The sequence below is a fragment of the Candoia aspera genome, chromosome 4, assembly GCF_035149785.1.
Source record: "Candoia aspera isolate rCanAsp1 chromosome 4, rCanAsp1.hap2, whole genome shotgun sequence".
Classification (NCBI taxonomy): Eukaryota; Metazoa; Chordata; class Lepidosauria; order Squamata; family Boidae; genus Candoia; species Candoia aspera.
In genome coordinates, this window is record NC_086156.1 from 96474763 (window position 1) to 96495585 (window position 20823).

The 20823-nt window shown below is 38.3% G+C and overlaps 1 protein-coding gene across 1 annotated transcript; it reads left to right on the forward strand.

The window, feature by feature from the left end:
- The first annotated feature begins 4113 nt into the window (after window positions 1-4113).
- On the forward strand, window positions 4114-19984 carry LOC134496763 (vomeronasal type-2 receptor 26-like). The gene is made up of 5 exons (XM_063302474.1): window positions 4114-4191; window positions 7197-8057; window positions 8669-8896; window positions 9406-9532; window positions 19083-19984. Exons 1-5 carry the CDS (start codon window positions 4114-4116, stop codon window positions 19982-19984), a joined length of 2196 nt encoding a protein of 731 aa, XP_063158544.1.
- Window positions 19985-20823: the final 839 nt, after the last annotated feature.

Here is a 20823-nt window from a genome sequence, read left to right on the forward strand (position 1 = left end):
TTAATAATCAGTCTCTTTTATCCTCTTTCAAAAGTTTTTAATTTATATTTTTGCATTTCTATGCAATGTAGAATATTCATGACAATGTCCTGCTCAGATCCTGATTGATCTAATTTTTCTGCATTTTCCAAATATTCTGCAGTTATTTTTATTTGAAAAGCAAAATCAGGATTTAACTAAAGGGAAAGATGTATCCCTACTTTTCCTTATCAGGCCTTGAGACTTTATCCGCTTTTTCAGCATCTTTTCTGAAGCACATTCACCTTTTGTTCTGTTATTACTTACTTGCTGATGAGAAGGAATCTCAGTGACTACCTTATTAGTATCGGATCATGGACCACCCTTCTGGAGTTGGTCAGAAACCAGTTGGTGATATAGAAACCTGAGCAAGTACACCATGAAGTAGGCTAGTGGATAAATGCTGTCTGATATTTTCAGGAGTCAGATAGTGGGTGGAAAAGATACCTGAGTTTGGTGGGCTTATTTGAACAGGAGAGCAAGAATCCAAAGAATGTGAAGAAGTTTCTGTCATCAATAGACCTCATGAGGTTTAGTGATACAGGCCCTCAAAGGAGTGCAAAAAGTTTAAGATCTGGATTTAAATTCTAAACTATCATTTCTACTAATTCTATAACTATCAACTATCAAGTACAGCTAACATGCCTAGAAGATAATCAAAATAGACAATCTCATCATGTTTGTCCTTATCTCACTGACAGCCTGACCGCTTGACATTTGTGTTAGCCTATAAACTATTAATTCTCAGTATTGAATAGTTAATGATTATTGGGTTGTCATTTCTGCCATTAATCTCAAACATTTTTTAATACAGCAGGTCCCCAATTTAAGAATGTCCAGTTTATGGATAATTCCGAATTAAGAACTATCTACTATAAAGACTATTAAATTAAAAATTTGAGTTAAGTACAATGTTTCAGGTTAAAGACACAATACTACTTTGTGTATAACTATGTTTAAGATGTTTTAGTGTATATGGAAGTGTTTCTTAAGTGTTTTATATGCATAGAAAGGTAAAAATAAAATAAAATAAGATAAAATAAATAATAAAAATATGCTTCTGTATCATTACACTACCCAACCCAATTGCTGAGTGCTGGTGGTAATCTTGGAGGACTTTATGTTGGTACATGGTCTGGAGTGGCCCAGGATTCTATGGCCACCATGACAACCACGGACTAACCCAACTTCTCAAGGGCCCTACATATATGAGAAGACACACACAATATCTAGTTTTTTTCAGGGTCCATGTTACATGATCTTTGCCCCTTGACATGCAGATCCTTGTCTGACTGCTGTGGAGTATTAAGATGTGACTTCTCTTCCTAGTGGGAAAGGACCTATTAAAACAGTCCACCTTGATAGGTTCTCTGAGTATTCCAAGGACTCTTGGGGATTTTCTGAGCATCTGGTGGGCAGCATTCAAGACTCTGGTCACTCACTCACTTGAAAAAAGGGACATTCAGAGCACTTAACTGGATTGAATCAGAGTGGCCTCTCAGATCCACTGCAGCCCCTTGTTTACTCAAGAGCTCAGGATGACAAAGCAACCTGGAGTGCCACATTAGGAAGACTTGTCTCAAGTCTCACCAAACACTGGTACAAGTGCATGTGTGAGTGTACAGTGGTAATTACAGCAGGTAATGGGTATGGTATTCCAAAGGGTGGGCACTATGAGAGATGTTAGCTGTACCCTTTATGAGAAGGATTCCTGTCCCTCATGCTTGGTTAAGGCTTCCCGTGAAGCAGCAGGAGACTGGATCTGAAAAGAATCCTCCTCTGATGGAGGGAGTATTTCCATCACCTCTGAAGGAGATATAGCATGCCCTATGATCAAGAAGCCTTCACTTCATTTGACTGTTTTGGACAACTATAGACCTGTCTCCAACCTTCCTATCCTTGGAGAAAAGTATGGTCCTTCATTCCAAGGGGCCCTAGAACAGGAACACCAAACCCACCTGGCTATCTCAGGAAAATAATTAATTTCTGGTGGTGGAATTTAAGATAAGCAAATGGAAGCCTATCAGAATACCCTCGGATATCTACTTCCTTTGGGTCCTTCTCCCTGTCTCTGGGTGTGTTTGGTGCTCACTTCTGAAAATGTTAAGCAGTGATTTGGACTGAATAGTTTATGACACCATGCCATTTATTCCTGTTTAAGATGAAATGCTCCCTATTTATATTACAATAAAGGAATTGGTGGTCCCTCATTTAGGTGAAGTTCAGGTCTGGCCATGCTAACTTCTTTGATCGTCCAAGGTTGGCTCATAATACCAGCAAGCCAGCTTCAGAATACCACCTCAGACAAACCAATGAAAATCTCAAGCACATCTCTTGGCATCATCACTTCACCCACTATCACCATCAGACTTTCCCCAAAATATGAATGTGGCCTTCAATCACTCAAATATTCCCCATTCCTGATCTCAGTCAAATGTCCTACTGCCTCTAAGAATAGGAGAGAAAGCAATAGTTCAACTCTGAAAAACAGAATTTCTTCAGCACTTCCCTAGGGAACTGAAATCCAACTTAATAATTACCTTCCTGTTTGTGCACCTGAGTAACATTTTTAATTCTACCACTTCTCAAAATCCCTCTAGTACCCATTAGAAAAGCAAATTTTAAAAAAACCTACAGTATAGGATGTTGCTTCTGTCTCTTTCTCTCAAAATATCAATATGACTTAGAGCTGTGGAGAAAGGGCAGGATTATGACAGGTAAGGATCCACAACTCTAATCCTAGATTCCTGTTAGACGGTGTTAATCAGAGAAATGTTAATGGTCATGGCCTAGAGCATTCTTGGCCTAGAGCATCCATTTCAAAGAGCATCCTTGAAATCTGTCCTTGTAATGGGGATGGCAACATTCCTCATCTGGCTGCTAGTGTTGCTTCCTTATGTGGGGTACAAAACTCACAGGTGCAGCATCCTTCATCCATATCCTCCATATCACAAGTACCGTCATCCAGGAGACCTTATGGTTGGAGGCATTTCTTCTCAAATTGGTCCACTCTCTGATGAAGTCACCTTTGAAGACCACCCCCCAATGATATTGCTGGGATGGCATGTGTAAGGAATGGAATTATTATTTGTTTACATTTTCACACATTTCTGATTGCTGAAATAATTCATCATGTCATTTCCATCAAAGAATAAGAGATGATTGGCTGGGTGAATTTAAGCAGATGCTAAGAAAAGCATTCTTTTCTCAACCAGAGAACGTAATGTGTGAAATATAAAGTGGGGAAACCCATCTGTGTGGAGATGCTCAACGTTTAAAGCAAAATCAGAGCATCGCCCCATACATGGGCTTCCATTCCTTCAATTCTCAGCTATTGCTATGCTGATTGGGAAATACCCTGTGCTGAAGTACACACAGCTGAGAATCACACTGCTTGGGGAAGGCTGATTTAAAGCTCTTGTACCTCTTACTACATGGTCTTCCTCAATAAGAAATATTATTGTTGCCTTACATCTAATCAAAGGAGCCCATCAAACCCACGGCAAGATCTCCTACGCCAGTGCACAATATAATCATGTGTATAAGTCTGGCTCTTTGTCAGATATCTGATTGCCCCTCTTTCTGAAAGCTACTTATGATAGATGTGGGTTCCAGACGTTCTTCGTGCTGTGGGTTTGAAATTCTTTGCACACTTTTCCTTCCAAAATCTCTGTGTTCTGACAATGTATATTATTGAAGCAGATACAGCTGTAGATATCTACATATTAATTCTACATACAGAAGGAGATAGCTTATAATGGCAGAGATAGAGGACAACTTGCTAAACTAGCCTGCTGAATTTACCTACTTGTATAACTACTGATTAGAATATAAGAACTGGGAGAATGTCCTTCTGATGTGTAATGCAACTCTCTTTATAGTGGAGTTCCTAAGAATTACCAGCACATCCTGGCTCTGGCATTTGCAGTAAAGGAGATCAATGAAAACCCACAGATCTTACCCAATCTCACCTTGGGCTTCCAGATTTATGATAGCTATAACAGCGCTCAAAAGACTTATCAGGCCACCATGCTACTTCTATCATCCATGGAGAGGTTGATCCCCAACTACCTATGTAACATCCAGAATAATGTCATGGCTGTTATTGGAGGACTGGATGCCCAAATCTCCCTTCATGTGGCAACTATCTTGGATATCTATAAGATTCCACAGGTAAGCCATCATTTCTATGTAATTTTCATGCTACTTTTAGTGTCCTGCTTTCACAATGCAATTGCATATTGCAGTGTTAAATATAGTCAAGTAGCACAGATGAAAAATAACTCCCCTGAAATTTCTAGAGTCAGATATTTATTTTTATCAAACTAAGGCCATTAAACCTAGCAGATTATCATGAAAGGTATATAAGAATTTTGTTATTGGCTCTTTAAGTTTTGCATGATTTATTTCTTATTTACCATATATAGGGCTGATAAATCCTACTTCTTTCATTTATTGCAAGTTAAATGAGGAAGTTGGGGGAGGGCATGTGTGAATTTTATTTCTTAATTTTGGTAAATAGTTGTTTCCTTGCAGATAACTTCACAGAGTGAATCAAAAGTAGCTGGCTGGCTCTAAACAACAATCTATTTAAAGAATTTCTTTAAGCTTCAGAAAAAGATAAAAGATACAGAAGAAGAAAAAACTACAAAAAAGAACTTTAAAAAGTGTCAAAACACAAGAGCAATTTTTTAAAAAAATAGATAACAAAAAGAAGTGACATCCGACTTTATGCATCAGGGATATACAACAATTTTCCATAATCAATCCCTTTCTCTATATTAAACCAAAATCATTCTTTTCTATAAATCAACCCCTTAGCACATTATAAAAATTACTAAATACCATTGCTCCCTCCCCTTATATTAAAAGAAAATAAAAAGTATAAGTCACCTAATCAACTTCCCCCCACAAAATAACAATTACTTAATTATTCCCTTCCTACTACTATTCTATACATTCCTGTCTACTATAATAAAGATCAAAAATAAAAAACATATAAATTGTCTGCCATTATAATTAATAATACAAGCATGAATTAATATTATTTTTTTTAAAAAACTTAATAAACTTAATCCCAATCATTAAGAATAAAAAAAATCCTCCAAAACCTGAAGACCATCCAGATAAATATTTTTTGCCCCTTAACCTACTTCAAAATAGATTAAAGCATTTACATATCCCCATAATAAACACAGAGCTATTTTCTAAAAACAAACAAACAGCCCAACTGCTCCCCTCACAAACACAGACTTCTCCACAAAAAATTTCCCATAGATAATAACCCCTTCGTTTCCATAACATTCCATCAGAAGATCAAATTCACTCATGTCTTGCGACTCAATTTCCCCATTAAACTTCTTCAATTCAGCATTGTCACTTTCATCCAGCATTTCAACAGAAGCCCCAATCCCACTCTTAGAAGAAAAATTTCCATTGCTGTTAAATTCAGTTTGGTCCACAACATCCCCAACCAGATGGCACATTTTAGACCACATATTTTCCACAAAGCTCTGAATGTCTTGCAAAATAACTGGACAGGAATCCAAAAAAAATCTGCTTAATATCTTTCTTAATATCTCAATGGAAGTAGGAGAGAGCCTGATTGAGATCCTCCATGTCTCATGCAGTAAATTATGGCACCCCCTAGTTATTTAACTGGCAAAAGTAAAGGGTAATGGAAAGCTTCCAAACTGAGTTTACAAAATGAAGGCAAGATAACAGACAGTTCCCAGAGAAAGTAGCAGCAAGAAAGAAAAAATTCAGAATGGCAGATTCAACGTGTAGAAAAATGCTAAAATCTTCAAAATTAGCACAAAAATGATGACAGGGAGACAATAATATACTCTCAACCTTCCTTAATATTGGATGGAAAGCAAAATCCAAAACATGAAAAAAAAATTAAAATTTAGTCACAAAAATAATGATGAGCACCAAGAGAGATTGTTTCTCCTTAATGTAGAAAGCCTTTCTAAGGGTACAAATACTGCACTTAAATATATATACATACATACTGTATATATATATATACTGTGTGTTTGTGTGTGTGTGTGTATATATATATATATATTCAGTGCTTTAGAAATGGGTGGCTGGACTTAATGTCACTTTAAGGCTGTTGCATGTCTTGGAAATGGTGATGTCCCAGCCTCCCAGCGAACTCTTACTGGTCGATCTCAAATGCTGTTTACAATCTCCTGGCTGCAATTCGCCATCTGGAGGACAAATAGGTCGATTCTGAGCATTTTCCTTGATCCAGAAAAATGCTTCTTGACTGCAGAAGAAACCAGCCTGAGCCCAAAAAAACTGCCACGATGTCAGTTCTGCCCGCAGAGCTTGCAGGCAGGGCTGTTCAGTCCTCCATGTCCCCACTAAAACTTATTTCTTAATTTCGGTAAGCAGCTGCTTCTTTGCAGATAACCTCATAGAGTGAATCCAAAGTAGGTGGCTGGCTCTAAAGAACAAACTTGATGAGGCTAAAAGGGTATGTAAAGTTTGTAGTTCTGTTACTTCTCCAAAACACAGCCTGTTTTTAGCAGAAAAAAAATCCTATATCATGCCATCATATTAAGTAATAATATGGTTCATTTTTCTGGATGTAGCATGCTTCATAAACATTAAAACTGGGATATGTTAACCTCAATTTACTCTTAAGTGTGTAGTATAAACTCAGCCAGTGAGTTGGAATAAAATCCAACTGAAATCAGTATGAAATTTAATACGCAATAACTTAAGACTCGCTGATACCAGAGCAACCAATGTGCAAGTGAATGTCCACTGACATTTGTACCATTTTCAATCCACTACAGTGATAAATTCCAAGAGAAATTCAAACTGATATCTTGTTTCCTTTAATCTACATGAATCAAGCTTCAATACAGAAATTCTATATTGAAAGAATTTTACTACTTTTTTGCTCTTACTATAGTTGAAAACCATTGTTTGGGAAAAATATTTATACTTTGTATATCCATAAATTTTAATTATATATTACATTTTTGGTACATCCCTTCTATGACTCATTTAAGGCAGGAAAAAGTAGGGAGAGGAAAAGACAGCACAGCAATCTACAATTCTACAACATACAAAGAAATTAATGAAATATATGTTGATTACTATGAATATTTGAAAGTGTTACCAAGATGCTGCTCTTACGTTCTCTTCCTGTTTCTCTCCAGCTCATTTGTGTCTCTGCTCCAATAATGAATGATAAAACTCCAGGCCCTTCCTTTTACCAGATGGTTCCCCCAGAAGCCCTTCAGCATGCAGGGATTGTCTCGCTGCTCCTGCATTTTAATTGGACTTGGATTGGGATCCTTATCATGGACAATGACCAGGGAGAAAAATTTGTACAAACAGTAATTCCTCTTTTTTCCAAAAATGGGGTTTGTGTTTCTTTCATTCAACGATTGCACATATTTACTGAATTCACTAGACTTGATGGCATGCTTCAGCAGGGGGCAAAAATCTATGAGGATGTCATGGGTGGTAACACTAATGTAGTGGTGTTCAATGGAGGATCCTCTGCCATGGGCTATTTGTTATGGCTGCAATACATTCAAAATATAGAAGAAGTGAAAAGTAAACCAAAAGGTATTGTGTGGATAATGACAGCACAGATGGAGTTCAATGTAATCCCTTATCAACGTGCTTGGGATATCAAAATAATCGATGGTGCCCTCTTCCTCAGAGTGCACTCCACTGCTCTACCAGAGTTCAGCTCATTTGCTGAGAAACTAAACCCCTTCTTCACAAAGGAGGATGGCTTTATCAGACAGTTTTGGCAAGAGGCTTTTGACTGTGTATTCCCAGATACAATTATGAGTGATGTGGATGAGACCCTTTGCAATGGAAAAGAGGATTTGGGGGATCTTCCTGGGCTCTTTTTTGAAATGGACATGACTGGTCACAGCTACAGCATCTACAATGCTGTTTATGCCATAGCTCATGCTTTACATGTTCTCTCCTCCTCTAGAAATACTGAGAGATCAGTGATGGATAGAGTAGGAAGGAAGATTCATAGTCAAGACTTCTGGCAGGTAATATCCTTGTCAGGCAAAATACTTTGAGTGTAAGCTTGATAGGAACCCTGAATCTGTATTTTGACTGACTTCCCATGTCCTAGAATTGAAAAAAATATCATGCTTCAATCAAAATGCTGTGCTCATTTAATTATTGATTATCTTTATGTTAATTATTTATTACTATATGACTACTGTCCACTGATTTCTGTTGGGTCTCTTCCTATCTTAGTTAACTCACAATTATAACTTTAGAAAGCTTATTTTCCATCCCCCATGAATCTCACATGGAAATACTTACGTTTTGCTGCGTCTTTATGATTGTCTAGAAGTCAGAATATCTCAGGTTTGGTAAACTGTTTTTCTATTAAGCAAGATATTGGGGGAAAGTTAGGGGAGCATTAATCAAACCCCTTTGTTCTATCTCCTTTTTGGCCAAAAATAATCTGGGATCTCCTATTGATCCTTTTAATTCATATCCTCGACTCCATCTTCTCTTTAATCGCAATACGAGGAGAAAAAAGTGCCGAGAAGGCACCTAAATATCTGATTCTCTCTTCTGAAAATTATCAGCATGGAGCCTGGCAATTTCGTCTTTCCAAACCCTTGCAATTTTCTGTTCAATTTAGCTCCATTATTTTCTGAGAAGTGTTGCTTTTAACAACGGTGCAGGGGAACAGATATCCTTTGATCAGAATGGGATTATAGCAGCTGGATTTGATATTATCAACTTGATTACTTTTCCAAACAAATCTTTTCTTCATGTGAAAGTTGGAAATGTGGATCATTCAGCTCCTCCAGATAGAATATTAACCATCAATAATGACATCATTACATGGCACAGCTGGTTTAACCAGGTAGGATCGAGTTATTGTCCCTGGTTCTGAATTAACGTAGTTTCTCTAATTTTATATCTAAGTACATATACCAAACAACAGTAAATTCTTAGATAAAGTTATTTCCGCATAAGCAACTTCTAGAGTTCATCATCATATCTGTTTATGATATGATTATCTGTGACGTAACGATCACCCATTAAGGGATTTTTAGGTGAAAGTAATGGGACATTTTGTCCTCATGATACAATTTGTCTCATTCCCAGCCCACTATGGGCCCACTTAGCAGTCCAGGTTTTTTTCTCTCTTTTCAGAATTCATGATTGCGCTTGTTTAATCTAAAAACTATTATATTTAACTGAGCTTTATATGGCTGCATTTATAAGCCAAAAATGTTTTCCAAACTATTATTCCTATCCCTAAACTGGGAAGATGCCCATGACATACTCTCATCACTTATAATGTGGACACTGGACTAAAAAGCTTCCGGATCCCTACTCCAGTGTATCTTGGTCCTCTTCCACTTCCAGGCGATACCTGCTTCTGTCTGCAGTGAGAGCTGTTATCCTGGTTTCAGCAAACAAGTGAAGGAAGGAGAGCCATTTTGCTGTTATGACTGCATCCCATGCCCAGAAGGGAGGATTTCAGCCAAGAATGGTAAGAGAGGTTCATCTACTCCTGTTTTTTTCTAAAGAAACCCATACAACAATTCATGCGTTTTGATTAAATTCCACCTGGCCTGGGCTCTAGAATATGGAGAAGATGTTTTCTAAACCTGGGGATTAATAATTTCTGCTCTCTGGAATATTCAAGCATATCCTGATCATTAATTATCATTGATGATGATGATGATGATGATGATGATGATGATGACGACGACTTAATTAGGTTACCAGATCTTCATTTATACCCTAAGAGCTATCACCCAGCCAGTTATGAAGCATCACTGCAGTTGTGAATCTATCATTGAACACTATTTAGATTACATTTTTTCCCATCTTCTACTGTCCTGATCCACCTCTCCAGAGTCATAAGGACAAAGCCTTGCGGCCAGTGGTATTTTTTTCATATTTACCCTCCAATACTGCAGAAGGGAGAACATGACAACAAGCTAAAGAAAAGGCTCTCCAATGGCTGGGTATTTCAAGCAGTGTGAGATAACTAGTTGCAGAAGCAATATATTTGTTGTGCGCTGGAGACAGGAAGAATAGAGCCTTCCGTATAGCTGCTTGCCTCTCTATGTCCTTTATCCTCTTGTTTGGCTTGGTTGAAGTCCATCTCAAGGACTTTAGACTCTAGTTTTAAAAGATTTGAGTCAATGGCCTTGATCCATGTGGACTGAAAGTTGTCCTGGAAGATCAGAGGTGCAAGGCCCTTGGGATAGAACTTGAGCTTTAACCAAAGGTTTAGAGAGGCTAAACACACTCTTGATTCAATCCTCATCATGCCTGTTTCAAGCTGTAGGTGTGCATTTGAAACACATCGAGGCATCTGGAGTGCTGCTCTAATGAATTTGGCTTGTACCCTTTCCAGAGGTGTAAAACATGAGGATGGAGGGCCTACTGTAGACCATGTTCTTCTGCATTCCTTTTTTTATAAAGACATTTGTATCAAATCCATCATACCCCTGATTAGAAAATACCCAGGTCACACAGATACTGACTACATTCAGTTGCTGCTTATAGATGAAAACTCTATCATCAGAGCACAGGTAGCAAGGTTCTATGCTGCAGCAATGACGATCCATAAGACCTGATGGGATAATTTCTGTAATGTATTGCATGTAATAGTAAATCATTTAAATTTTCTTTTTATATATAAAACATAGTGGTAATTTTAGATACTCATATTTTACATTATATACCTAATATATTCTTAATATACTCTTAATGTCTATATTCTTATTTAGTGTAGGCTGTATCTTAGAGACTTATAAAGTTTAGTTAGATAGTCTATAACTGTATTTTAATTTTATTTTAATTTTTATCCTCCTATATTATCCTATGGGGTTATCATTTTAAGAAAGGCTGAATATGGCGCTGTGGGTTAAACCGCTGAGCTGCTGAGCTTGCCGATCGGAAGGTCAGCGGTTCGAATCTGCTTGACGGGGTGAGCACCCGTTGCTAGTCCCAGCTCCTGCCAACCTAGCATTTCGAAAACATGCCAATGTGAGTAGATTAATAGGTACCGCTTCAGCGGGCAGGTAATGGCGTTCTGTGTAGTCATGCCGGCCACATGACCATGGAAGTGTCTACGGACAAATGCCGGCTCTTCGGCTTTGAAACAGAGATGAGCACCGCCCCCTAGAGTCGGGCACGACTGGACTTAATGTCAAGGGAAACCTTTACCTTTACCTTTATATTATCCTACGGGGTTATCATTTTAAGAAAGGCTGAATATATTTTACAGAACACTATCTTTGTACTGGTCTAAGACCATAATGAAATATGTTACGTTTGTGTTATGTTATGTTTTATGTTATGTTATGTTATGTTATGTTACTGTCCTGATCTCTTGGACTACAATTCCAGTCATACCCAATTAATAGAATAAAAATAACTGAGGTTCAATAGATCCGGAGTGTAACAAATTTCAAGAGGAAGTACAGCAGAACATTATTCATTTTGCTTTCATAACTTTCAGGTCGACTAAACTGTAAAACAAACTAGGGAAAGCATGCAGAGTGTGGCTTCCAGAATTCTTTCCAAACCTTGAAGAATAGTTCCAGGTCACAGGAAGGGAGGGGCATGGAATGGAGGAGTCACCCACATTCTGACTTCCTGCCCCACTGCATCCCCTGTAGGGATGCACTGGATGAACTGGGGGGAACTGTTTTCTCTGCGGCCCCAGCCTGATCCAGTCCCTTTTTAAATCCCATCTTCCTTTTCTTCAAACACAAAGAATCCTGAGCCCCTTTATTTGATTTTTTTTTCTCCCAACCACAGTCCATTGGGATGGAAAGAAATAAAAGGAAAAAATTAAAAGAGTTTCCTGCTGGGTTGACAAATAGATTTACATATGGAATTTTCCATAGATGACATGTGCTATGAAGTATAATAATTATATGGAAATCTAAACTCAGATCAATGCATCAAGGTATAATGTTTATGTATAAGTTTAAAATCTGAAACTCAGCATAACCAAACAGCAACCACTTCTCCCAGATAAATGAGAACAATGCAGATCTCTGTAGGAAGAGTGAAAGAATAAGACATGGCATTTTTAAACTGATGCTAGCCCAGGAGAGAAAATAAAAACTAATTCATATACGACTCAAAATCATGAATTGATCTAAGACAAAACAATATTATTTTAAAATCTATTAAGGCTATTGAGACGTACTGTAAATACATCCCATACCCATCATGCTATTTCCTTTTAGGTTAAGCATCATAATGCAGAGCACAGATAAAGAATTAGAAATGGTATCAAAAAGAAATTAAAGCTATGACATACTGTACATTTTTGTAGCTCCTGCACGTTTAATTATATTAGTAGATTTTTAGCAAATTTTATTGGATTTTTTTCTTGAATTCAATTTATACTGTTTTGGGTGAGATGAACATGAAGGAAAAAACACACATAAAGGATTCTGTGTGGATTTGAATGACATGGGAAAAAGAAAGAAACAGCATGGCACCAGCCCCTTACGGAAGTCAGCTAAACCAGCAAAAATAGAGAAACACTTTGCGTGAAAAGGATCCGTAAGTAAAAATATTTCTCCTTTTATTTTCAACAAATCTGATGCACTAGAAAGGGACCTTGAAACAGAATTGGAAAACCAAGCATTGTCAGAGGTCTCATTATCTGTCCGGGAAGAACTAAATGGGAGTCTGGATGCCCTCATGGACTCTCATTATGTGTCATCTTCACACCTTCGCACTTCAGTCCATCTACCAGCCTTAGAGGAATTCAAAATAAGTTTTAAAGCAAAAAGCAAAATCAGAACAGGGAGAGGCTCCCACGAGAGAACTCAACGGAGTTTATGGCAAAGCAATGCCTGCTCACAGCACAAACTGTTATCTCTATTTCAGCAATTGTCAGCCATAAAATACGAACTGGACGTGCTGAAAAGTGATGTAGAGGCTTGTGTTTGAAACAAGGCTTTACACCTACTAAAGCTTATGCAACGTCTTCCACTAATCCTCTTATCCCAGGCTTATGTGTTGCTAAAGAACAAGCAATTAAAGGAAAAGTAAAACAATCTGATGAACTGCCCCAGCACCCAAGTGTTTGAACTAACAACCCTGTAACTCTTGACAAGGCAAAGGGGATGGGCTTCACATATATTAAAGCTCCCTTGGATGCCAAATAAGTTTGTTGTTGTTTATTCATTTAGTCGCTTCCGACTCTTCGTGACTTCATGGACCAGCCCACGCCAGAGCTTCCTGTCGGTCATCAACACCCCCAGCTCCCCCAGGGACGAGTCCGTCACCTCTAGAATATCATCCATCCATCTTGCCCTTGGTCGGCCCCTCTTCCTTTTGCCTTCCACTCTCCCTAGCATCAGCATCTTCTCCAGGGTGTCCTGTCTTCTCATTATGTGGCCAAAGTATTTCAGTTTGGCCTTTAATATCATTCCCTCAAGTGAGCAGTCTGGCTTTATTTCCTGGAGGATGGACTGGTTGGATCTTCTTGCAGTCCAAGGCACTCTCAGAATTTTCCTCCAACACCACAGTTCAAAAGCATCGATCTTCCTTCGCTCAGCCTTCCTTATGGTCCAGCTCTCACAGCCATATGTTACTACAGGGAACACCATTGCTTTAACTATGCGGGCCTTTGTTGTCAGTGTGATGTCTCTGCTCTTAACTATTTTATCGAGATTTGTCATTGCTCTTCTTCCAAGGATTAAGCGTCTTCTGATTTCCTGACTGCAGTCAGCATCTGCAGTAATATTTGCACCTAGGAATACAAAGTCTTTCACTGCTTCTACATTTTCTCCCTCTATTTGCCAGTTATCAATCAAGCTGGTTGCCATAATCTTGGTTTTTTTGAGGTTTAGCTGCAAACCAGCTTTTGCACTTTCTTCTTTCACCTTCATCATAAGGCTCCTCAGTTCCTCTTCACTTTCAGCCATCAAAGTGGTATCATCTGCATGCCAAATAAGTACTTTCTTCTAATTCAAATTGCTTATTGCAGACACGACAAATTGTTCTCTTTTTTCTGAACAGTTTTAATATCGGACACTGGAATTCTGGGAGAGCAATAGTAACTTCTCTAGGACAAGTCCTTCACTCTCAGCACAGCCAAATGGATAAATGTGCAGTCGAATGGTTCCCAGTGTCTCAAATTGAAAGTGGACCCTTCTGTCTTTGAAACAACCCACCATCCCACTGATGTTATTTAAGATGAGAGCATAGTTAGCTTCATTTCAAATCTTCCCGTCAGATTTTTTTTGTGATGAAAGGATTAAACCTTTATTTGATTCTATGTCACCTACATCAAGCAACTACTTTAAGTCAGATCCAGATGCCTCCAAGGCTGCTACTGTGCCGCCCCCGGATTTGAGAAAGCAAGGTTGTGGGAGTCAGCTAGCTTTGCTAGATAAAGACTCTCCAGACCCAGCTGAAGCTGGCCTCATTAGTGCTTTGGGCTCTTTACTAAGGAACGAACAAGATAACATACTACATAAGTTAGAAAATCTGAAGAAAACTCTGTTGGTTACAATGGCCAACTTGTAACCTTGTCTCTCCAATTGTTGATACTAAGTGTCTCCCCTCAGAGGAAAATGAAATGGCTGGATATTGTCCTCCAAAGAATAGCTCCCCAGATCCCTATAAGCCAGTAGGGGATCCTGGAGGGCTGACCTGGGCCATCCTTATAGCCAAGGAGGAGTTTTCTACCACACTGAGATATCCAATTGGGTCTATAATTACTCAGCAGAAGGCAGGAGGGAAATCTCTTGCCGATTCAATCGTGCAGAGCAGAGTACAGCAAGAATCATCAATCCTGCACTCAGTGCTACTGAATGAAGTCCCTGTAAGGCAAGTTCCACTGGATGGTGCTAACTTTGTTTTTCAGAGCAAGATTCCCAGGAGCAGATACAGAATCTGTGTGAGATAAGCCAACCCTTGGTTAGACCCGGTTGCCCACTACTGGTTCTTCAGCCTAACATAATGATTTTACATCATTGGCTTGTCAAAATCAAGCCACATGACAGTTCTTGAGTGATGGTGTAATCTCCCTTCTAACTTGGAACATTACAGGCTGGTCAGCACCATCAAAAGACCAACCTTTTTTTTATTATTTGTCATGATTTGATATTCTTTTTCTCCAGGAAACTTGGGCTACATCAGAGATGGAGTTAGATGGCTACTGGGTTAATTCAGTTCTGGCTACCCCAAGCAAGGCAGGAGGGAGACCTAAGGGTGGTATTGTGACTTTAGTTAGTATAGCTCTGCAATTCAAATGTGTTTCATTGCCTTCACTGAAGCCATGGGTAGTGGCATCTATGCTTTCATCCAACCAAGCTGAAATTTTGCTTTTTAATGTTTATATTTCCCCTTTTAAAACATATGCTCAGATCAATACCACCTGGGAAAATATAGACAATTTTATCCTTACCTGTTTAGATAAATATCCTGCAGCATCAATAATAATTGGTGGGGACTTGAATGCAAGGATGGGACCAAATGAACATGCATTATTTCACCAATTCAAGATTTTTTTTATGATGAGAATATCTTAGAGGAACCCTTGTATACAAAAGAATCTAAGGATTCAAAATCTAACTGGGCAGGTCTATGTGCTAGACAGATGACCACTTGTCTAGAGCTGTATATACTTAATGGTTCTGTACAAGGGGACCATCTGGCAGAATATACTTACTGGGGGGTAGGAAGGAGAACCATAGTTGATTACTGGATTGTGTGGTGTGATCTTCTAAAAGCCCTACAGTGGCTGGAGGTAGACTCACGACTAGAAAATGATCCCAATCCCTTAACATTAACTGTGTCACATCTTTGGAAACATGTTAGAGCTGAAATAATCTATCCTGCAATGCTTGAAAATGATAATACTGAGGTGCAAATTAAATGGAATTATAATAATGCAATGGCAGTTGCTAATTGGATGGTACCCCCAGAAACTATAGAAATTCATGTACACCTGTTAGACAATAAATCCCAAAGACCATATTTAGAATGGTAAGAAATGTTAATTGCTAATCTCAAATCAGTTTTTAACAAAGGAACACAACAACATCTCAGAAACTGGGGTATAAAAAATAAAAATTGATTTGATCAGGAGTGCGCACAGATGAAAAGGGCATACAACAGGTCATATGGAAATAGTAAAAACCTCCCTGCAAAGGACCAAATACATCTCTTTAAAAAAGATTCACTATATGTCCCTTTTACAAGAAAAGAAAAAAATCAGCATGGAAGGAGTCCTGGCAGAAACGTATCCAATCAGTCAGGATGAGAGACTCATCCCTTTTCTGGTATTTTACCAGAGGGTTGGGAAAATTGCTGACCACCACCTCCCTCCACTTAATCAGGTACCAACTCAAGCTTGGGAGGAATATTTTAGAGGGTTATATGTAGACCCCGTCAGCACTAAGAATGGGAGTCAGATCAATCTGGAGCAAGCTCATAATTGGCCACCAGTTTTGGTCCAAAAAGCATCCTGATTGATCATATCTCTTCAGGTCAACAAGGCTCCAGATGCTGATTGTGTTGTGCCTGAAATGATTAAAAAGAACTCTAGTTGCACCTCTGTTAGCATCTCTGTTCATATTTATAGACCAGACTGGCCACATCCCAAGAGACTGGGGGATGGCAATAATTGTCCCAATTTATAAAAAGTGTAACAAGAATGAGCCATGTAACTACAGGCCCATCAGCCTTTTGAGTGTTGTCAGCAAGTTATATGCCAAACATTTAAATCTTAAACTACAGAGTTTAAGGATTGTGACAGAGGGCATAATTCAAGATGAACAGGCAGGTTTCAGAGAAGGGAGATCAACAGTAGATCACATATTGGTGCTGCATCATCTTGTACAACAATATACTGTACGTACAAAAAGAAATCATCCCTCTTTGTAGCCTCCTTGACTTCAAACAAGCCTTTGACTCAATATCCAGAAATGTTCTTTGGGAAAAATTAAAAAATACAACTATAGATAGGCACCTCCTCCATCTCATACAGAAATTATATTCCAATTCCACCTTAAGAGTGAGGTGTAACCCCCGCGGGACCCTCTCTGGCATAGTAAACATTCAGAAAGGAGTACAACAAGGATGTATTCTTGCCCCCTCCCTTTTTAATCTCTATATTAATTCATTCATGGACCTCTTATATAACATGGATATTCACTCACCCAATCTAGCACAGCACAAAATTCCAATTCTCCCATACGGTGATGATGCTGCTATAATTTCACAAACCCCTGTTGGACTGAAAAGAGCAATTGCAGCAACACTAAGGTTCTGCAGAAGAAACCATTTGGTTCTCAACTTTGATAAATCAAAAAATTTGGTTTTTGCTAAGAGAGGTAGGCAGCATTTCTGGAGAGTAGAAGGGCATAAATTAGAGCAGGTTAATGCACTTAAATGCCTTGGGGTGGTCTTCCACTCAAAAGGTACCTGGAATGCAAACCAGAATTATGTAGTGCAATCAGCCCTTAGGTCAATGAATGCCATAGAGGACAATTAGTACCTGCAGCTTTAAAACTTTTTGAGGCCAAAACATTGGCTCAAATTCTCTATGGGGCACAAATAGGAATTTATGTGAAGAAGGTGCAGCAGGAAACAGTCCAAACAAAATTCCTGCGATCAATTCTAGCCGCATCCAATGGCACATCAAATGCCCAGTTAAGTCTCAAGACAGGAATGCCATCAATTCAGGTTACAGCCTGGAAGCTGAAGATAAATTAATGGCTAAAACTGCAATTCTTCCCAGTTGGTTTAAGCCCTCTAGTTCTGACAGATAACTTCTCTTCACCCTGGAAGCAGGCGGTAAAATATAAGCTGGCTTCATATGGGCTCTCTCCACACTTCTTAGGTTATGACCAAGCTAAACAACTAGTCATTCAAAGAATAAGGGACATGGAGTTCCAGACTGAAGTTAACAGGCTGCCCCAAAATGATGGAACTTGAATAAACAGGGGCATATGGGAGCCAGCAAGTTATTTGCTAAATCTAACTTTCCCTAAGCTGAGAATTGCATTCTTCAAAGCTAGATTCAATATTCTTCCATCTACACTACTTCAAGGCAAGTATAATAAAATCCCTACAGCTGAGCGTATCTGCCCATGTGGTGAAGAGGAGGTTGAAACCATCTCACATGTACTGTTTCACTGTAAATTTTATAGGGACATTAGGTCAATCTACATTTTGCCCCTAGTAGATAAATTCCCTGGGAATCCAGATAGTTTTTATATGAACCATCTTCTTCAGGATCTAAAACCATACATTACGTGTTCAGTAGCCAAATTTTGTGTTGCCACAATGAAAATAAGACAAAACCAGCTAAAGAAGTAATTCCCTTGTTTTAAAAATTATATTTAAATTGAAATATCTTAATTAATAAATTGTTAGGGGATATATACTTTTATTTTTATTTTATACTTACTAATGTTTTAGGCTCACACTACCTAGGTAACAAATGTATTAATAGAGTAATAGCAGAGTGAATGCTATATTATTATGTGATATATTTTATTAGTTGGTAGCATATTATTGTATTTCTTTGTTTTACTTTGTTTTTCTCCTTTTAAATTTTGCTGGTCCTTGAACAAATAAATATTATTGATTGAATAAGAAATGGTATCCAAAAGAAATTAAAGGCATGACATAAGAAAAAGAAATGTAACTAAAACTAGTTTACACTAACACCATTCACTGTATCATTTCTTTCTTTGCAAAGTATTGTTCATTCCATCATGTCCTTGCATTGATCCACTCATCTCCTTCTGTTTTTTTAAAGTTCTCAGGTCTCTCTAGCCATTCATTTTTACTTAGGTAGATAAAAAATGTTAATGAAAATACCAAATACTATTAAACAAAATAAATAAAAGTTGCGTGCCAATTAGATTTAGCAGGAATCTTGGTAATCATATTTTATAAAGATTAACAAAGTTTATAAGGTTAAATATTTATACTCATACATTAGCTTTATCATTACAATATTATGATTACACCATGCTGCACAGAATATATGTGAGAATATGTATGAGAATAACATCACCTCCTTTCTTCTTTTTCAGGCAGAAATGAATGTTCTAGATGCAAAGACAAATACTATCCAAACAAGAAACGCAATGTTTGTATTCCCAAAAGTATTAGTTTCTTGTCTTATGAAGAACCTTTAGGGATCAGTTTAGCCTGCCTTGCACATTCTTTTTCTCTGACTACAGTTCTTGTGCTTGGAGCATTTCTGAAGCACCACAACACTCCCATTGTCGTAGCCAACAACCGGGACCTGACCTACACTCTACTCATCTCCCTCCTGCTCTGCTTCCTTTTGGCACTGCTATTCATTGGCCAGCCAGGAAAATTGACTTGTCTCCTCCAACAAACAACTTTTTGCATGGTCTTCTCAGTGGCTGTTTCTTCAGTCTTTGCAAAAACCATCACCGTGGTTGTGGCTTTCATGGCCACCAAACCAGGATCCAGAATGAGGAAGTGGGTGGGGAAAAAATTAACTAATTGCATTATTGTTTCCTGCTCCCTCATCCAAGCAGGCATTTGTACTCTGTGGCTGACAATGGCTCCCCCATTCCCAGATGTTGATATGACCTCAGTGGCTGAAGAAATTATCCTGCAATGCAATGAAGGCTCTGTGACCATGTTTTATTGTGTCCTTGGCTATATGGGTCTCCTAGCTCTTATCAGCTTCACCACAGCTTTTCTTGCCAGGAAATTACCTGACAGCTTCAATGAAGCCAAGTTCATCACCTTCAGCATGTTGGTCTTTTGCAGTGTTTGGTCATCCTTTGTCCCAGCATACCTGAGCTCCAAGGGGAAATACATGGTGGCTGTGGAGATCTTCTCCATCTTAGCCTCAGGTGCTGGGCTTCTGGGTTGCATCTTTTTCCCCAAATGTTACATCATTGTGTTTCGGCCAGAACTGAACAACAGGGAACAACTAATTAGAAGAAAGGACTGATTAATAATCAGTCTCTTTCATCCTCTTTCAAAAGTTTTTCTATTTATATTTTTGCATTTCTCTGCGATGTAGAATATTCATGACAATGTCCTGCTCAGATCCTGATTGATCTAATTTTTCTGCATTTTCCAAATATTCTGCAGTTATTTTTATTTGAAAAGCAAAATCAGGATTTAACTAAAGGGAAAGATGTATCCCTACTTTTCCTTATCAGGCCTTGAGACTTTATCCGCTTTTTCAGCATCTTTTCTGAAGCACATTCACCTTTTGTTCTGTTATTACTTACTTGCTGATGAGAAGGAATCTCGGTGACTACCTTATTAGTATCGGATCATGGACCACCCTTCTGGAGTTGGTCAGAAACCAGTTGGTGATATAGAAACCTGAGCAAGTACACCATGAAGTAGGCTAGTGGATAAATGCTGTCTGATATTTTCAGGAGTCAGATAATGGGTGGAAAAGATACCTGAGTTTGGTGGGCTTATTTGAACAGGAGAGCAAGAATCCAAAGAATGTGAAGAAGTTTCTGTCATCAATAGACCTCATGAGGTTTAGTGATACAGGCCCTCAAAGGAGTGCAAAAAGTTTAAGATCTGGATTTAAATTCTAAACTATCATTTCTACTAATTCTATAACTATCAGCTATCAAGTACAGCTAACATGCCTAGAAGATAATCAAAATAGACAATCTCATCATGTTTGTCCTTGTCTTAGTGACAACCTGACTGCTTGACATTTGTGTTAGCCTATAAACTATTAATTCTCACTATTGAATAGTTAATGATTATTGGGTTGTCATTTCTGCCATTAATCTCAAACATTATTTAATACAACAAGTC